The sequence below is a fragment of the Thermobia domestica genome, chromosome 9 (genome assembly GCF_964235325.1).
Source record: "Thermobia domestica chromosome 9, izTheDome1.hap1.1, whole genome shotgun sequence".
Lineage (NCBI taxonomy): Eukaryota > Metazoa > Arthropoda > Insecta > Zygentoma > Lepismatidae > Thermobia > Thermobia domestica.
The window spans coordinates 155745140-155762909 of NC_137462.1; the positions used below are offsets into that span (position 1 = coordinate 155745140).

The following is a 17770-nucleotide window of genomic DNA, read 5'->3' on the forward strand; positions in this document are numbered from 1 at the left end:
ACACACTCTCTCAGTCTTGGGCTAAAAGTACTGGGGAAAGGGGGGGGGGAGGTCCAGCATTCATTGCTAGTGATATACATGTCAGAAAGCCATCTACTGCAGCTTCATGACATCGTCACAATTCTGAACGACCGGAACGCGTTGCATTAATCAGCATGGACACACTCCACTTTTAAACTTGCTGGAGCGACGTATAAAAATCTCGATATTCCACGTTCATCCTCTGATTAAAGTCTGTTGGCCTTCCACTCTCGTTGTTCAAGAAACCTCATCTCTGCTCTTTACTTCTTTCTGATACATATCTCTAATGGGGCAGTCGTTGACATCACACCACATGTGTTAGTACCTGCATCGTGCATCAACATACATATTTGATGTACTATTGTCTACTATATAATTGTGATTTTCATTAACAAGTTAAGATAACTGTTTGACTCTTGTCTCGTATAACTGTCAGACTTCATATACGCATATTCTATATGAGTATATTCATCAAAAGGTCAATTTGGGAAGTAGTGTATCATATTTGTATCTCACAAAATAACACACTTCGACACATTTCAAATATAAAACAATATAAAGCATAAAAAAAAAACATTATTCTTATTAAATAAAAGGTTTGTTCAACGTAGCTTCATGAATATAGTAACTGTTTTTATTCCTTTCTTTTCAGCGACTACAATAACGTTTAGTTTCATGGGTCCAAATAATAATGGAGGTATTCCTATCAAAGCATATGCAGTAAAGTATAAGTTAGATCGGCAATCGTGGGATGAGGCATTGATGAAAGTGTGGACAGTGGGTAGGTATTTAAAAAAAAAAAAAAATCATTAATGTATTAAGTCTAAGTTAATCAAATTAATGTTCTACAGTACAATTTCAAATTGTAATTTATTATTGGGAATAAAGTTCATCAATCATAAAAGGAAGACTTATAAAATGATAAAAGTTCACGCTATTTAAAAGTAATTCAACAAAAATGGAGGACCGATAGCTTTTTAATATTCAGCGTAACTTTTTAAAGTTATTTTAATAAATAATAATTCTTCCATCATGCCTAGAATAGAAACAAGATATTTTTCTTCTCTATACAAATAATTTAGCGAATTGCAGTTACGAAACTAAGAATAACAAAACCCAATCAATTCAAATTGTTTAAAGGTGGACCAAATGAAAGAAGTGATACATTGGAAAAGTATTAATAGTTTCGTACGAGGACTTATTTTAAAATATAAAGCAAACACAGATAGACAACAAAAGCAAGCAAACTTCATATGTAGTAAGCAATTAACTTATTGTTCAGCTATCATGCTCCAAACTTAGAGAAATGATAATTTGTGAATTTATCTAAAGAACAGTCTTTTCCTTCCAGATTTTAGATGCTTTGAAAGATTATATGAAATGAGAAAAGAAAGTTACTAGAAACACTTCAAAGATAATGTTAATTATTTTACGAAAATCATAATAAGTGTATTAAGAGTGTATATTACAATTAATGTATATTACAATTTATTCTACAATACAGTTTCAAATTCTAATTTATTGTTGGAAGTAAGTGTATAAGTGGGATAACTACCATGTGTGATTTTTTCTTACGTCAGATATTCACATTCCTTTATTAATAAATCTACAATTTTCTTACATAATAAATGTGTATTTATATTTGCACTCATTTATACCGAAACAAATAAAGTTTAGCTGTTCCTGTTCTTGGAAAAGTCAATGACAGGGACACTGTAATGTACAAGTTTAACCGAACCCATCCGATCTGAATCAACTTGGCTTGGTAATAGACCTTCTATACAAGCCTGTAAAATATTATGGTGTATAGACCTTTAGTTCCTAAGTTATATGAAAACTAAAAACCAATGTAGGACTATTCTTTTAAGACTTTGCGTAAGTTTTACTAGTCGTAAAATGCTTCGTTTCTTCCTTCAGTATCATTCCAATTAATCTTTCACCCATCTCTACCTTCATCTTACTTTGTCTAGAAATCAATCTATATTTGTTATCCACGTTGGTAACCACATTAAGAAATTTACAGTAATTCATATTTTAAGGATCCAAGTACTTATATTGTCAGATAATTTTTACTTTCATGTATAGCATAAGCATTCAAAATTCAACAGAACGATTCTGGTGCATTTTCCGATTCAAGTTTATAAAGGTTTCTTTAAACCTTATTTAATATCATTAGCAGTTAATAGATATAGGACTTTTTAATAATAATAAAATTTATTTACTATTTTTAAGTCCTCGAAAATAATACATTTATTATTATTATTATTATTATTATTATTATTATTATTATTATTATTATTATTATTATTATTATTATTATTATTATTATTATTATTATTATTATTATTATATTTGTTTCCACGGTGTAAGGCGGGTAATTTCCTGACTATTCGGCCAGTGTAAAAATTGCTTTCTGCAAGATGTGTGTGAGAGTAGACAGTGGAGGTTTTGTATAAATGATGTTCATTACTCAGGTTACAGACATCATTATATTATTAATTTTGAAAGTTTTATTAGGTAGGAGCATTTCCTGTATTCTACACCACAATAGGTTATCAAGAAAAATATCTGCAACAAATGGTAACAGAAATATTAACAACACATATCTGAATTTGTCGTATTGTATTTATGTTTAGCATGATAAATTGTTAGTAACTTCGTTAGTTTGTAAGTATGATCTTCAAAGTTTGATTTTTTAATAAAGTAAATTTTGATTAAGTAAAGATATGCCTTCCTTAATAATAAATACGTAAGTGTGTAAAGCAATTCGAAAATATTTCCTTTGAAATATTCCGGTGCGTTTCCTTCTCCAAAATATTTCTTTGTAAATGAAAGTAATGTTTCAGCAAGTATTTCCTACATCGCTTTTATACTTTTTAAGCCTTCATTTCCAACATTGTTAAACAGACATTTCCAACAATATTATATGGACAAACTTTATATTTATATCATTTTATTCTTTGTTTTAGATTCGTCATATATTTTGGAAGGACTTGAGCCGCAACAGAAATATAACTTCCGATTTGCGGCACAAAATGAAGCAGGTTTTGGACCATTTGGTGCTGATGTAGCATTCACAATGCCAAAACGCTCTCCTCCAGAAGAACCTCGTATTTTAGCAGGTAATGCACTACATGGAGGAGTAATTCCGTCACCGTATCCTAATTGGTATGAAATCCAGTGGAACATCCCTGCAGATAACGGAGAGGCCATAGACAAGTATGAAGTTAAATACTGTGAAGTAAGTAATTGTTTTTATATTGCACTGTTTCTTGGTACCAAGGTTTATTTTGAATGTAAAACAAGCAAATATGTATAACTTATATGTAGTAAGTGTCTTATACTTTATGATGATACCTTATGATGTAAATCTTTACTATTTATCATTCTACTTATAGGTTTCTGTAATTCCTGAATCTTTAAAGTTCCTAGCTTTCGACTCTCTCCTGGAGTCTTGGTCACCGAGGTTAAAAACAGGAAAAAAAAAAAAAGAACAGAAACATTAGGGAATAAAAGGATACGGACTTACCAAGGGGAAGAGCTGTGTTATACAAAAAAACACGTTTTCAAGTGCGTCAGCGATCCGCAGAAGATATTGAAGCAAACTAAAATATGTCGGAGTAAATGTGTGCGCCTTCCCTGTATTTTGTTGGAGTCCGTTCCAGTCCTGTAATCCGTTCCATTTTATTCCTTGATGTTTCTGTTCGTTTTCTTTCTGTTTTTAACCTCCGTGACCAAGACTCCAGGGAAGAGTCGAAAGCTTGGAACTTTAAAGATTTAAGAATTACACAACCCTGTAAATAGAAGAATAATTACAATTCCTGAGCATCGTTTTGCAATGTCTTAAATATTTAGTTTGACAACTTACTCTGAGCCTCGATTGTGGTAAAATCGTAATGATCCAAGAAGTATAATATGCATTGGGACAATGAATTACAAAAATTAAATATTTCAGAGGAGTATTGCCAAAAAGGACTAATATAATTGCATGCTATTTGGAAGTATGGATTAGGAAATGTCTTCATTCTGGAAATCCCAATATGTCTATTTAGAAACAGAATTATGAAATCTGAAACAGTAACTGTGTTTGTTCTTCAGTATTACTGTTTGAAGACAATATACGTAACTCATTCTTCTTAGTGGAAACTTCATACAGAAACCCAGGAGTGTAAGATAATGTATAATAGAATTTAGAAAGCAAGCATGATTGATCGATAGAAATACTTACAACTTTAGTCAGTGGATCGACACTCTTCTTGTACAAATAAAATTTCGCTGAAATAGACTGAAATTTTGGAAAGAAATTAGGCTGAGTGGAAGTTATTCTGGCCAAAATTCCTCAATAACCGATCATTTAGATGATAAACACACATCCAAAGTCAAATTAGTTTCTATTTTAGAACAATAGTGGAAGAGTAGGTGATGATATAGAGAGAATTAAACAGCTAATATCCTTTTGCTAGAAAATGTATGCTTGTGTAAACAAACATGTATGAATCACAAATTCGGAACATTGGTTTCCATATCTCGATTCCCGAACGACGCTGCATGAAACTGATCCAAACTCTTCGATAAATGGCGATGAGAAAATGTGGAATGATGAAAGTGTTATTCCAGATTTTAATAGAAACTGCTGAACCGCATACTCCATGCACGGAAGGAAAAATATTACGTAAGTGAAGCACTTGGAATGTGACAGGCAACTTCAATCTACCCAATGTGTTACCCTTTCATGTATGTGTATATACATGCAAATATGTTTCTTCCTCACAATTATTATATATCTGTTCATTTATTTAGTTAATCTACATATCTTCCTTTATCTATTATCCTAATTTACTGAAGACTATCCATTTGTGTACGTTAAATCGAATTCTTATACCGCACCGAAAAAAAAAAAAAGTAACCTTTTAGTGGCCGGAGTTGAATAATATTGAATAAAAAAAGATCAAATAAGAAATGAATAAATTACGAAGAATACCAACCAATCCCACTAACCTCTGTTTCCACTAAATGTTTCCGCAAATCGTTCAGTGCTTGTAAATCACGAACGGCTGGAGATAAAAGGATAAAACAAAAAAAAGTCAGATAAGGAAATGTCAGAGGACACATCGAATGGAGCATTCTGCTTACCCTGAAATTTTTAAATGGGAAGGTATGCCATCTGATACATCGTTGAAAACATAATAGAAAAGAAGAAAAACACAAATTCGAGTGACCCTACAAAAGTATCTCGTGGGGGCAACGTTTATGAAATAGTTACCCCCATTTAACTATGAGATCTTATTAGTGGTAGGCACAAAAACAGGTTTATCGGTTTTCCACCGAAACCGGTTTAGGTTTTCTCCAAAACCGGTTTCGGTATCTTCAAAACCGGCTCGGGTTTCACCGAAACCAGTTATCGGTTTTCTCCAAAACCGGTTTGGTTTTGCACCAAGTCCAGTTTCGGTTTTCTTCAAAACCGGTTCCGGTTTTTTTTTCAAAATTTGTTCTATTTCTGACCAGAATAGTTTTTCGTTGTTCTCCGATTCCGTTTCCACAGAAATAGTTTTGTTTTCCAAAAGTTTTCACCGAAACCAGGTGAAAACCGAAACCGGTTTCGGTGAAAAACCGAACCGGTTTTTAGGGAAAACCGGAATATCGGTTTTCTAGAAATCGGTTTCCGGTTTTCATAAAAACCGGCTTGGTCCATCCATAGTTCTTACACAGTCAGGCAAAATGTCCAATGTTTATTAAATCACAAATGGCTGGAGATAAAAGAATGAAACCTAAGCGAGATGGTAAAATGTCACAGGTGCAACGAATGGAGCATTTTGTTTGCTCCATAGACTGTCCTGTATAATGGTGTGGTGGAACTAGAACACCTTGAATTAATCACTCAAAAATGCATCCCTCTAAGAGACGGCCTGCTGAACTGATAACGTTGCTTTTAAATGTAAAATAGTTTTCTTACTACTATGGAGACCTGTGGATGGTGCAAGAAGAATTCCACCAGTTTAGATTGAAAACATACTTCCAGCAATTTTCGTTTCCCTCTAATTTTCGTATTTTACTCATAACAGAGTTGGTCTATGGCTTTCGGATTTTTGATACACCCTGAGACAGACTATGTAACTTACTTTCATATTAATAAATTGATAAAGTATATAATATTATGTTCAATAGTACGCTGTATTCAATTTTCTTTCAACAACAATGAAATTACGCTCAATTTTCTATCGTACTTTTGGATGCTTGAAGCGTCTAAAACTTATCAGTTATTGCCAATATAACAATTTATGGATAAGTTTCATTCCTGTTTCATACATAAACTATTGTTTAATTTATTTAATAACCGCATGATTCCTTTCTTAAATCAATTTCCAATACCTGAGATTATGATTTATAATAGAAAATAAGTGAAACAATATAAGAAGAAAAAAGGACTGGAGGAAAGGAATGAAGAATTCTGTTGAGTTGGATATTTGTATACCAAAATCAAACGTCATAATACCCTACCCAGTCTATCAAGTAGTAAATCATGGTATACTTATTAGATATCTTATATCCCATTTACCATACAAATGTTTTACAAGATCAAACAAATATTGGTATTAAAATGTACGGATACAAATTTAATTCTATAAAAATAAGATTTATGATATCAACACAAAAACTTTTGATGCTTTCAATTTTAAATCTCTTTTTAGTAATCTATATCCAAATATAGCTATTCTAGAGTATGTGTTAAATTGGCCCAAGTTAACTTTACGCTATTATACATTGGTGCCAAAACTTAAGGACAAGATAGATAAAGTAACATAAAATACTACGTAGTCGGTGGAGATGAATGAAGGCTCGGCAGCATGCTGCCAGAGGTCTCCCATACGTGAACAGGAAACAAGATGTTGCATACCGTGACGACAGCGTGACAATAGCACCGAACAGGTCTACTTCTCCAACAAAAATAACTGAATGAAAGGGATGAGACAGTATGTCAGTCGTAGAGCTGTTAAGGGGTATTGTGATGTGGTTACTCTTAACAACAGGACTCGAGACATTTTTGTAATTCCACACGAGGAAGAATCGTCGGGAAACTGGAACAAGAACGAAGCATGACGAGTGTGGCCCAGGAGTTTGGTATTGTCCTCACTATTGTTTCACGTGCATGTGGAGCATTCTGAACCACAGACAATGCTGTACAAAATAGAGGTGGTAGTCGACCAGGACCAACTACAGCAGAGGACGACCACTACATTGTGAAACAGCAAAACTCAAACAACGTGTGAATTTGCAAACATTTTTAGAAAACTGCAAGTCGCCGAATCTCACACTTTACAGTAGGATGTCGACTTGTACATGAAGTTGGTCTCTTCGCCCGATAATCAGTACGTTGGATTCTCTTGACACCCACACATCAGAGGCACCGTTTGCGGTGGTAGCAAGAACACTAGGACTGGATTAAGAAGGAGTAGAATCATGTTTTCTTCGATGAGGTGGAGATTCAATGTGAATAGTGATTCTGAACGTACATTCGTCTGGCGAGAGGTGAAAACACGCAATGAACTTAGGAACACTGTCGAACATAATAGCGCTGGTGGAGTAATGGAACTACACACGACAGAATTCATTACCAATATTGCGAGCAACACGGGAGCAGGTTGCAGAGCATGCATCGCTGTCCATGGTGATCACACCACACTTTTTAAAGGACAATTTCAATTCTGCTGTAATATCAGAGAGCATCATAACTTATAGTGGTTTCAGTGAAAGTTATTGCCTCTGTGTAAAAGTGCAATTTTTGTTCTTCTAATCACGTATTTCTTTCTAATCACGTTTCCAGTATCATACTGTAATACTATTCTATGTATGGTTTAAGTTTCATCAATCTTTGTCACTTGGGAGTGACATATCATGCGAAATTTATTTTCGTCCTTAAGGGGATCTTATACCTTTTACCACTGGTTTCTCAGTCTCCATAAGATAACATGTAAATTTTACTTCATCAATATCTAACGAAGTATGGTACTCAACAACTTAAAATTTTCCATACGAATAGAGAAAATCAATAGAAATTAAATAGTTGTTTCAATTTCACGCTTAATGACGTAGATTACGAGTAATGAACTTTTTTTTTTTTTTTTTTGTAACATTGTAATGGACTATATATTACATAATGGTTGAAGGTGTTTGCTTCAATTTGGTCTTCACGAACAGATATGCTGCTGACAGGCAGGGATTTCCCTCCCCCTCTCAAGTCCTTTTCCAATGGGTATGGTCAGTGGCGTATTTACGATTTTGTTTCGGGAGGGGCTTTGCTAACTTTCGGGGGGAGGGCTTTGCCTGGAAATGTGAAAATTCTGCAAGATATTTCAATTACTTTATTATTCTAAGTAAGATTTCGGGGGGGGGGCTTAAGCCCGGAAGCCACCCCCCTAAATACGCCACTGGGTATGGTAGAACGCCGCGGGGTGCCACCCTCATCCCATTTGTTTCCTTCGTTTCTACAGAGCAGATAGATTTTCTTGTAAACGCCAGAAAGAAAGAACACGACAATTTGAACTTTTTGCTTCTTACGATTTCCTGATGCTGCATTAGTTAGTTCCAACTTTATAAAAGCACTGCTTTAACTGTAAAACATATACTTTGAGGATTAGGATCAACAGTTCGATACAGATCATGATTGAAATTTAGCGTTCCTTTGCAGCACTAAGTGTTTGTATGAGACATTTACATCAATACAAAACACATAATTCCCTCTAGTGACTGGGATTTGAAATTCGTGGCGGGTAGTTACTTCCACTTCTTGGCAACATTATTCAAATTTTCAGGAAGTAATGAAAAAATCAACTTTACTTCAAGATTCATTCAACAGAAACGATGGACTGAACCCTATGTACCAAATTGCCTGTGAATAAACATACGTAAGTAACATTTCAAAAATACAACAGCTCTTCCCGTTGGTGTAGTGTCTAGCTCGCTCATTTTGGAGCACAAATCTCGGGTCTGATGCCCGGTGGAAGAGCCTTAAAATTTCAACGCATTACTAAAGATACGAATCCCACTGAAGGCTCACGTCTCTTACAACATTGGTGCAGAAAGGGACGCTAAACTCTAAACCCACAAAACCAACCAACCTAATAAAAGACGGACGCAGTAATGCAATCATAATTTAGATTACGTGGGCGATTTTATAATGTTTCAGACTATGGTCATAAATATAAGTAGAACTAGGGCTTCGAACATTTCTGGTTCTTGTTACTCGAAAGTAAGTAAGTGTAATATATACACATGGTGTTAGGAAATAACTTTGGGAAGTGAGTCCTCACATGTAAACGTGAAAAAGCCTGTAGACCAATCTTGGTGCACAAATGTGTTATTTCAGAGATATAGTCCGCAGAAAGTTGGTTGTAATGGTATAAATAATAATAATAATAATAATAATAATAATAATAATAATAATAATAATAATAATAATAATAATAATAATAATAATAATAATAGAGAGAGAAATGTTGGATGAGTGATTATTTTCAATCTAGATTCCAGTGGATAAAGGAAGTGTGTTAGTTTTCCAGGATTCTCCAGGAAAGGAATTGCATTTTCTTGTACCTCTAAAAATAAGAATAGTTTTCTGAAGGGGGAAAATTAGGGGGGAGAGAGATTTTCACGGAAACGTCTCTAATGGATTTTGTTTATGTTTCATACATCAATATTGTATTAGCAACCCTATAGTGTTATGCCATATAGGAAAAAAAGTATTTTAGTCTTGAGCTGAGTTCTTTTCTGAAGATTTAAAAAAAGAAAAGACTCAGGCCATTCTGATTATAACCTGGCAGTATAATGTAACTCATTTGTCCTACAAAGAATCAACGGGGTAATTTACTCTTGGAAATAAGTTTCGATTTTCTAAAAATCATTACCCAGACAACTTGTTAAATAAATATTTTATTAATAACCGCAAACTGGTCCAACTAGAGGTCAAAGGTCAACTAGCTCTTTTTGCTCAGAATCAAGACTTTCATACAGAAATGTGTAAACGTTTACGAATTTTATTGAAGATTATGTAACCTAATTGGTTGTCACAGAATAGCATAATGAAAGGTTTTATACTTCCAGCTTTATCCTAACTTAGCTCTAACCAATCTATCTTAGGTTCTTTTCTAATTCTTAACTGTAACTGTATGAACCAAATAATCTCTCAGATGTTTACGATTTCTTATCCCTTATTACAAATATAAAGTAGGTTTAACTTCATGCAAATAATTTTATATATTAGTTTCCCTAACTCACAATCCATTGTTCAGACGCGCTAGTCGGTTTGGCTTAGTCAATCTTGAACAGTGCTGAATACGCAGACTAGTAAATAATTTGTGCTTTGCTGGCAAATCATTTTTAAAACTAGTTTACGTATGACCTCGAGTTTGACTTATTTTATGGTTTAAAAAATAGAGGCCACGATTATCCACAAGGTAAAGGTAAAGAAAATGGTTCAAAAACAAGTAGCAGTGCCACGTGTACACCACGCAAAGGAGTTTGGTGTCTGTGGTACGATATTTTCACAATTAATATTGAAACTGGAAATTGTAGTAGATTTCTACCACTTCCGGTTTTAGTAGAGAGGTTAGACCATACGAAAAAGATTCTTGTTACGCCTAATTGATTGCAGAAAACCGCTTTTGATGTCTATCACAGTTTTTATTCTATAGCTATCACTGTTAAAACCGGAAGCAGTTGATTTCCATCTCTTTTGGTTTGAATAGAGGCATAAGACTGAAGATAGTAATTATTTTTAGAACGCTAAATAGAAAGCAAAAAACCGCTTCTCACTTTTACCATTCCTGTTCTATGGAGATCACTTTTGAAACCGGAAGTGGTTAATTTCTTCGACTTCAGGTTCCAAATGAAGACAAAAAGAGGAGATGAAAGGTAGACTTGAGACGCTTGAGAGCTACTCGATTGGAGGAAACCGCTTTCATCTAATTATTATTATTATTATTATTATTATTATTATTTTTTACCATTTTTGCTCTACGTAAATCAATATTTATTGAAATCAGAAATTATAGTTAATTTGAACCACTTTCGGTTTTAGTAGAGAGTTAATAATATAGATTAAATGTGTTCTTACGGAGCAGAAAACCGGATCTCACTACATATTACCGTTTTCGATTTATGATGATCAATGATCAAACCGGAAATTGTTTAATTAAACCACTTCCGGTTTGAGTAGATGGTTTTATTTGGCCAAATTTGGTGATGATCCAAGATATTTTTTTTTTGTCACACATTGACAGACATGCATACACGGGTATGGTAAATATATAAAGGAGTTTTGGTAAACCAAACTAGTTATTTAAAGAAAGGGAAACTTGGTTTTTGGCACCTCTGTATACAATTAATTCGTTGTAACTACAGAAACATCATACTGTGTGTTTTCTGTGATGAATAATATAAAACGAAAAGAAACCTATCCATCCAGACAACAAAACAAATAGGCAAATAAGAAATATTTAGACTTTGTTTAGTTGTATAGTTGTCAGTGTCAGAGGTGAAAGCCGTTCGAAGGAGAATCTGTCCGCTTGAAGCAACAAAAGATGTAGAAAAGCAATTGGAAACATATGTTCGATACTGAGGTTTCAAACATCATTATCTTTGATCTATGAAGTATTTTGTAGAACGTGAGTCACAGCAGGTTCCGCCGAACAAGCAAATTCAGATAGTTGCTGTCGTAAGGTTGTAAGAACTCAATAGGGAAGTGGGGATAGGGGTTGAAAGGAAGGCTGCTCAAGACGGAAATGATTATGAAAATGGAGGTGGTAGACACGAGTTTCGCTCCTCAAATTGCCACAATGCATCCCTCCCCAGCATGTGTTGTTCAAGGAATGTCACCCGTAGTAATTTATGAAGTATGAAAGTGGTCTCTTGATCCTTTACCTGCAGTAGTGATTCCCTCATTACGGAAGTAATTATTACAATTAATCTAAGTCATTAAGTTTAAAATTGAGATAACCATATCCTTTGTATTGCTCTTTGGCGTTCGTATAGAAAATTGCAAGTTTCTTAGTGCAGTATTTTGTAAGATATTTATAAATTAAATTTTACATGTTACCTTATGGAGATTTTGAAGCCTCTGATGATGGGTAGACATCCCGTTAAGTTTTGCACACCAGTATATATATATATATATAGTATTCAACCATATTTACAACATACGTAGTTTCTTGAGTCGTGGTAAGTTTAGTCAATTCATTTTACCACCTATAAAGGGTTAGCTCTATCATTGTTCGTTTATTCATATAGATATTAAATAGAGAAAATTCTAAATTTTGTTTGAAGTATGAATCAAATTCGGACAAGATCTATTTCAATAATTCAGCTTTTTTTTTCTATAAACTGATTAACATACTGATAACTATCTTATAGTAACTAACATACCTTCAGTAATATAAGTTTCAGTGAGCTTTCTTCAATGCTTTATAGCGTTAATTATATATTGGAAGTTGTATATCTTATTAGTACCTAGTCCTAGAAGACATTACGTTCCCCTTTTAGCCAAACATACTCATTTTTGAGATAGGTGACTCAATTCTACCACGGTAAGTGTTCTTTAATATTGGCACTGTTAGCACAGGCAAAATAGTAGTTGTGTATGTGTGAATGCCTGATCATTAACCTCAGTATATGAGGAGTTAATATTTTTAACATGAGATCCGAAGCACCTGAGGTTTTACATGGGATAGAACTTGGATTTTTCACGTTGAAAGCGAGAACGCTCACTTAATTGTATTAACTTCTATTAAATTTGTATAGTCCACATAATTTTCACGGAGATGTTTGTAATTCAATAAATAAAACTTTTGATATTCTATCCGTGTTTATTTTGTTAGGCTCACATTTCAAACGCACTACATTTACCTGCATTCACCTTCAGAGTTGTATTAATTTGAAGAATTGAACAATTATTGTGATACAGTTTTGTTACATTGTTATAATTTTATATTTCAATATTTAACAATCAAATATTGTTACAAATTACAGTTTAATTCAAATTTATAATATTAACCATTTTTTAAAAACAATATTATTATTGTTTTCGTTCTCTTCATTTTTATATTATCATCATCATAAGTATTCTGCCATTATTGGCAGGTCACTTGCTGCAACTGAGAAGCTTCCATGTTCCACGGTTTTCCGCTAACATCTTAGTCCTCACGTACAATTTCTCTGTTTTGATATCGATCATTAATTGTAGTCTCCTTCGTCCTCTCCTTTTCTTTCCTGCCACCATGCCCTCTAGCACGTTCCTCATGATACAATTTCTTCTTAGGCAATGTCCCAACCAGTTTCTCTTTCTCTTCTTAACAATATCTAAAATTGTTCTTTTCTCCCCCACCATTTCTAACACCCTCTCATTCGTTTTCCGCTCGACCCAGCTAATTCTAATGTACAGTTTTTATATATAATTTTTATATAGTAATAAAATATTCTGAATGTTACTTTGATTTCAAATCTTCTCTGTTTAATATGTTAACATGTAATTTTATTTCTATTTTTTTCCTTAATAATCTTTTATGTTCATGAGTGGACCACGCACAACCGATACAAGTACAAGTTACGCGACTCATGGATATAAAAGGTCATTACGAGAAGCAATAGAAATAAAATTAATACATTGACTAGATAGAATGGTTTAAAATGAAATTTGATCCATACATATTATAGAAAAATGAAGAGAACAAAAACAATAATATTTAAAAAAAAACTGTTAATATTATAAATTTGAATCAAACTGAAATTTGTAACAATTAAAATGCGTTTTCACTCTAATTGCTATTGAGACTAGTGGTGATTGGGATGCAAGAAGTCTCGAATTTAGTAGGGTGGTAGGAAGACGGATTTCTTGCGTTTCCGGTGAAGTTCGTTCTACATCTTTTCAAATGTAGTGTTTCTGTCCAACGTGGCAACGCCTCATCGGTCCTTGGCACTTTACCATCAGGAAAGGAACTGGATAAAGTGTTTGTTCTCTAATAAGAATAGAAATTTAATTAAATTTCACGCCTTTTGAAAACTAATGGTAATAGAGTGCAGTGGGCTTATTATACGCATTACTAGTATTGTTTATGTATGTGTTCATTATAAATCCCGTTTATATTTTAGTTTAGTTGTATATAGTTTAAATTGTAAATTGCAGTCTTTAAAAAAAAAAAAAAAAAAAGAAAATCGATCTTAAATGAAAATGCAACGTTGCCATTTACCTGGACCCACAACATAAAGGCCTTCACTACAGCGAAATTAAACTACCGCTAATTTTAGAATTTTTCTGTAATATCTTCAAAACAAATAAAAATATTTGAAAAGCAGAAACGTAGTGAACTAGACAATACGATTTTGCATGTGATACCTTTACCACAATTCAGCTATCTGCTTTGGGTATGTTGCTATTTACAGAACCCGAAAAAAAAAAGGCTAAATCTAACTACAGTTGCAAATCGAAAGCAGATAGATGAGTTGTGGTGACGGTATCACATGCAAGATCATATTGTCTAGTTCACTACGTTTCTAGTTTTCGAATATGTTTATTTGTTTTGAAAATACTACAAAAAACTCTAAAATTAGCGGTAGTTTAACCTTTTCGGGATCTTATGGTACAATTTGTACCATACGCGTTTTTCATGTACATTGCGTTATTTCTCTTCTATTTGTAGAAGACATTACGTATGGTTTCAGACCGTCCTGCGTCCAGACATAGGAGGTGATGACGTCATAATCTTAAAATGAATTTTATCCCTTTTTAAGCCTATGTTCATTATTTTTTGGCGGGCTTATTTTTGAACGTAGAGGATTGAAATTTTGCACAAACATTTAGTCTACCGAGTAGTATTTACCAGATTTTTTGTTCCGATGTCAGTGTTAAAACAGGGGGGGGGGGGGGAACCAGAGGGGCAAAGGGATAAAAAAAAGGATATTTTTACCCCAAAAATCCCGTTTTTCATAATTTTCCCGTCTCACATACATGATGGAGACACGTGAGTCATACCGTCTGAAAGGCAGTTCCATTCTGAAGAGAATGACGTTCGAATTATTATTCTAGGGTAATTAGGGTCGTCTCAGGAAATTTTTAAAAAATATACTTCTATATAGGGAAAAATGGGACAAGGTGGGTTTTTTTTTTTTTTTTGGCGGGCTTACTTTTGCACCTAGAAGATTGAAATTTTGCATAAACATTCAGCCCACCTAGTAGTATTTATCAGATTTTTTTTCAGATCTCTGCATTAAAAAATGGGGGGGGGGGTGCAGAGAGGAAAAAAATTGAAAAAAGGGATTTTTAGACCTAAAAAATCCCGTTTTTCGTAATTTTCCCGCCTCACATACATGATGGAGACACGTGAGTTATACCGTCTGAAAGGCAGTTCCATTCTGAAGAGAATGACGGTCGAATTATTATTCTAGGGTAATTAGGGCCGTCTCAGTGAATTTTTATCCAAATATACTTCTGTATAGGGTAAAAGTGGGGCATGGTCGGGAAATTTTTTCTGGCGGGCCTATTTTTTCACGTAGAAGATCGAAATTTTGCACAAACATTCAGTCCACCGAGTAGTATTTACCAGAATTTTTTTTCCGATTTCTGCATAAAACAGGGGGGTCCAGAGGGGCAAAAGTTGAAAAAAGGAATTTTTAGGCCAAAAAAATCCCTTTGGTCAGGATTTTCCCGCCTTACATACACGATAGAGACACGTGAGTCATACCGTCTGAAAGGCAGTTCTATTCTGAAGAGAATGATGGGCGAAACATGACTCTAGGGTAATTAGGGATGTCTAAGGATTTTTTTCCCCTAAGATCATGGTGTTTTGAGGTAGTTTTGGGCATGGTGGGAATTCCTGATAAAATTTCTCCCGCCCTTACTATTCAAGATAGAAACTTGAAATTCGGCACACACATTCACTATACCAAGTACTATTTCTCAGATTTTTTTTAGGTGGCTACGTTCACACAGGGGGGGGGGGTCCAGGAGGGACCAAAGTTCGAGAAAAAAAATTCCCTCCGAAATTTTCACTTTGACATTTTTTCCCGCTTCTGGTATGTGGTATGAGCATACAAGTGATACCATTTGAAAGCCAGCTCTATTCTGAAGAGAATGAGGTATGAACCATAATCCTAGCATAAATAGTGACGATTCAGTAGATGCTTGACTGAAAGTCTAAAAAATAGCCCAAAAAGCCAAGATCCGGAAAGGGTTAATTTCGCTGTAGTGAAGACCCTTAAGTGAATGAAGTTACGTCTTTTACGCTAACGTGTCAATGGTCAACCCTCATTTCAAACATGCCCCCTTTCACATTATGTTGTGGGTCCACTTAAATATCAACGTTGCATTTTGATTTAACATTGAGCGTATAAAGAGTGTACAGCCCAAACGGTATGTCCGATTTAAAAAAAAAATCTTTCACTTTAGATTGAAAACATCATATTTGGAGACGGTTTTCCTTCTTACATTTTGTTGTAACTCTGATAGTAACAGAGTTGCCCTATGTCAAGGGACTTTTGAGACACCCTGTATATATATATATATATATATATATATATATATATATATATATATATATATATATATATATATATATATATATATATATATATATATATCACAATAATTGTACAATTTCCCAAATTAGTACAACTCTGAAGATAAACTCAGTCAGTGCATTTGAAAGTAAACACAGATGGAACATCAAAAGTCTTTTTCTTATTGAATTCTGCTAAGTTTATTTGTACAAACATATAATGTTTTCTGTTTTTTACTATAGGCCAGAAACGAAAGCGGATCTTGGACAGATGTTGGTGAATGTAAGAATATAAAACTGGACCAACCAGATCTGACCACATTCAAACTGGAGTCACTTCAACCGAACAAATATTACAAGATAGAATTACGTGCTCATAATGTAATTGGATACAGTAGCCCAAATCAAGTGGTTGTGAAAACAGCAAGGGGTAGTAAGTATATTTTTTCCTTATTTTTTTAAAAAAAGAGTAAATCGTCGGCATATTTTTGGATTTTGGGGGCCAGAATTTTTGGAGTTAAAATTTCTTACTTTCTTGGTATATTTTCTGTATTTTTTGTTAGTTCAGGTTAGGTTAGGTGATTTTAGGTTTGGTTAGATTACTCTCGGTTAGGTTAGGTTAGCTTTGTATTGCACCCCTCTCCCTTCCAGTTCCAAAACTATCCCAAATCGTCTTTTAAAAGTTTATTTTTCAAATAATGCAAGACTATTCTTACATTTCTTTACATATATAGGTTAGCATGCAATTCCATACCATCTTCTATAAAAATACTTCATGATTTTACAGATTTCGATTTTTTTAAATACAGAAAACAAGAATATTGTACTTTGATCAGTAAATTTATACTCATAAAAGGCGTGAAGTTGCGTTTTACCATGAAAGTTTCATTCAAACATACGGAGACTTTTAATACCAAACGATGGACTTATAATAGAGTAATAAACACGAATTCATAAATTAAAATCTATAATGGAAAAAAAGTGTGCTCTTCAGACACTTCAAAAAAGAAACACAATAACACATAAACTTAATATTTTAAAAATGATTCCGTTCTCTCTCTCTCTCTCTCTCTCTCTCTCTCTCTCTCTCTCTCTATATATATATATATATATATATATATATATATATATATATATATATATATATATATAAGATAAAAGGAAATCTCTTATGATAAATCTATATGTGTTTTGTGTTTTTATTTCAG

General features: G+C 33.7%; 1 protein-coding gene across 2 annotated transcripts in view; it reads left to right on the plus strand.

The window, feature by feature from the left end:
• Positions 1 to 17770, plus strand: part of Fas2 (neural cell adhesion molecule fasciclin 2) — an 858867-nt gene that overhangs the window by 782784 nt on the left and 58313 nt on the right. For both annotated transcript variants that reach the window (XM_081772029.1, XM_081772030.1), the window contains 3 exons: positions 674 to 802; positions 2991 to 3262; positions 16806 to 16995. In XM_081772029.1, coding sequence (XP_081628155.1) covers positions 674 to 802; positions 2991 to 3262; positions 16806 to 16995 — 591 coding nt within the window. The remainder of the gene's footprint in view (positions 1 to 673; positions 803 to 2990; positions 3263 to 16805; positions 16996 to 17770) is intronic.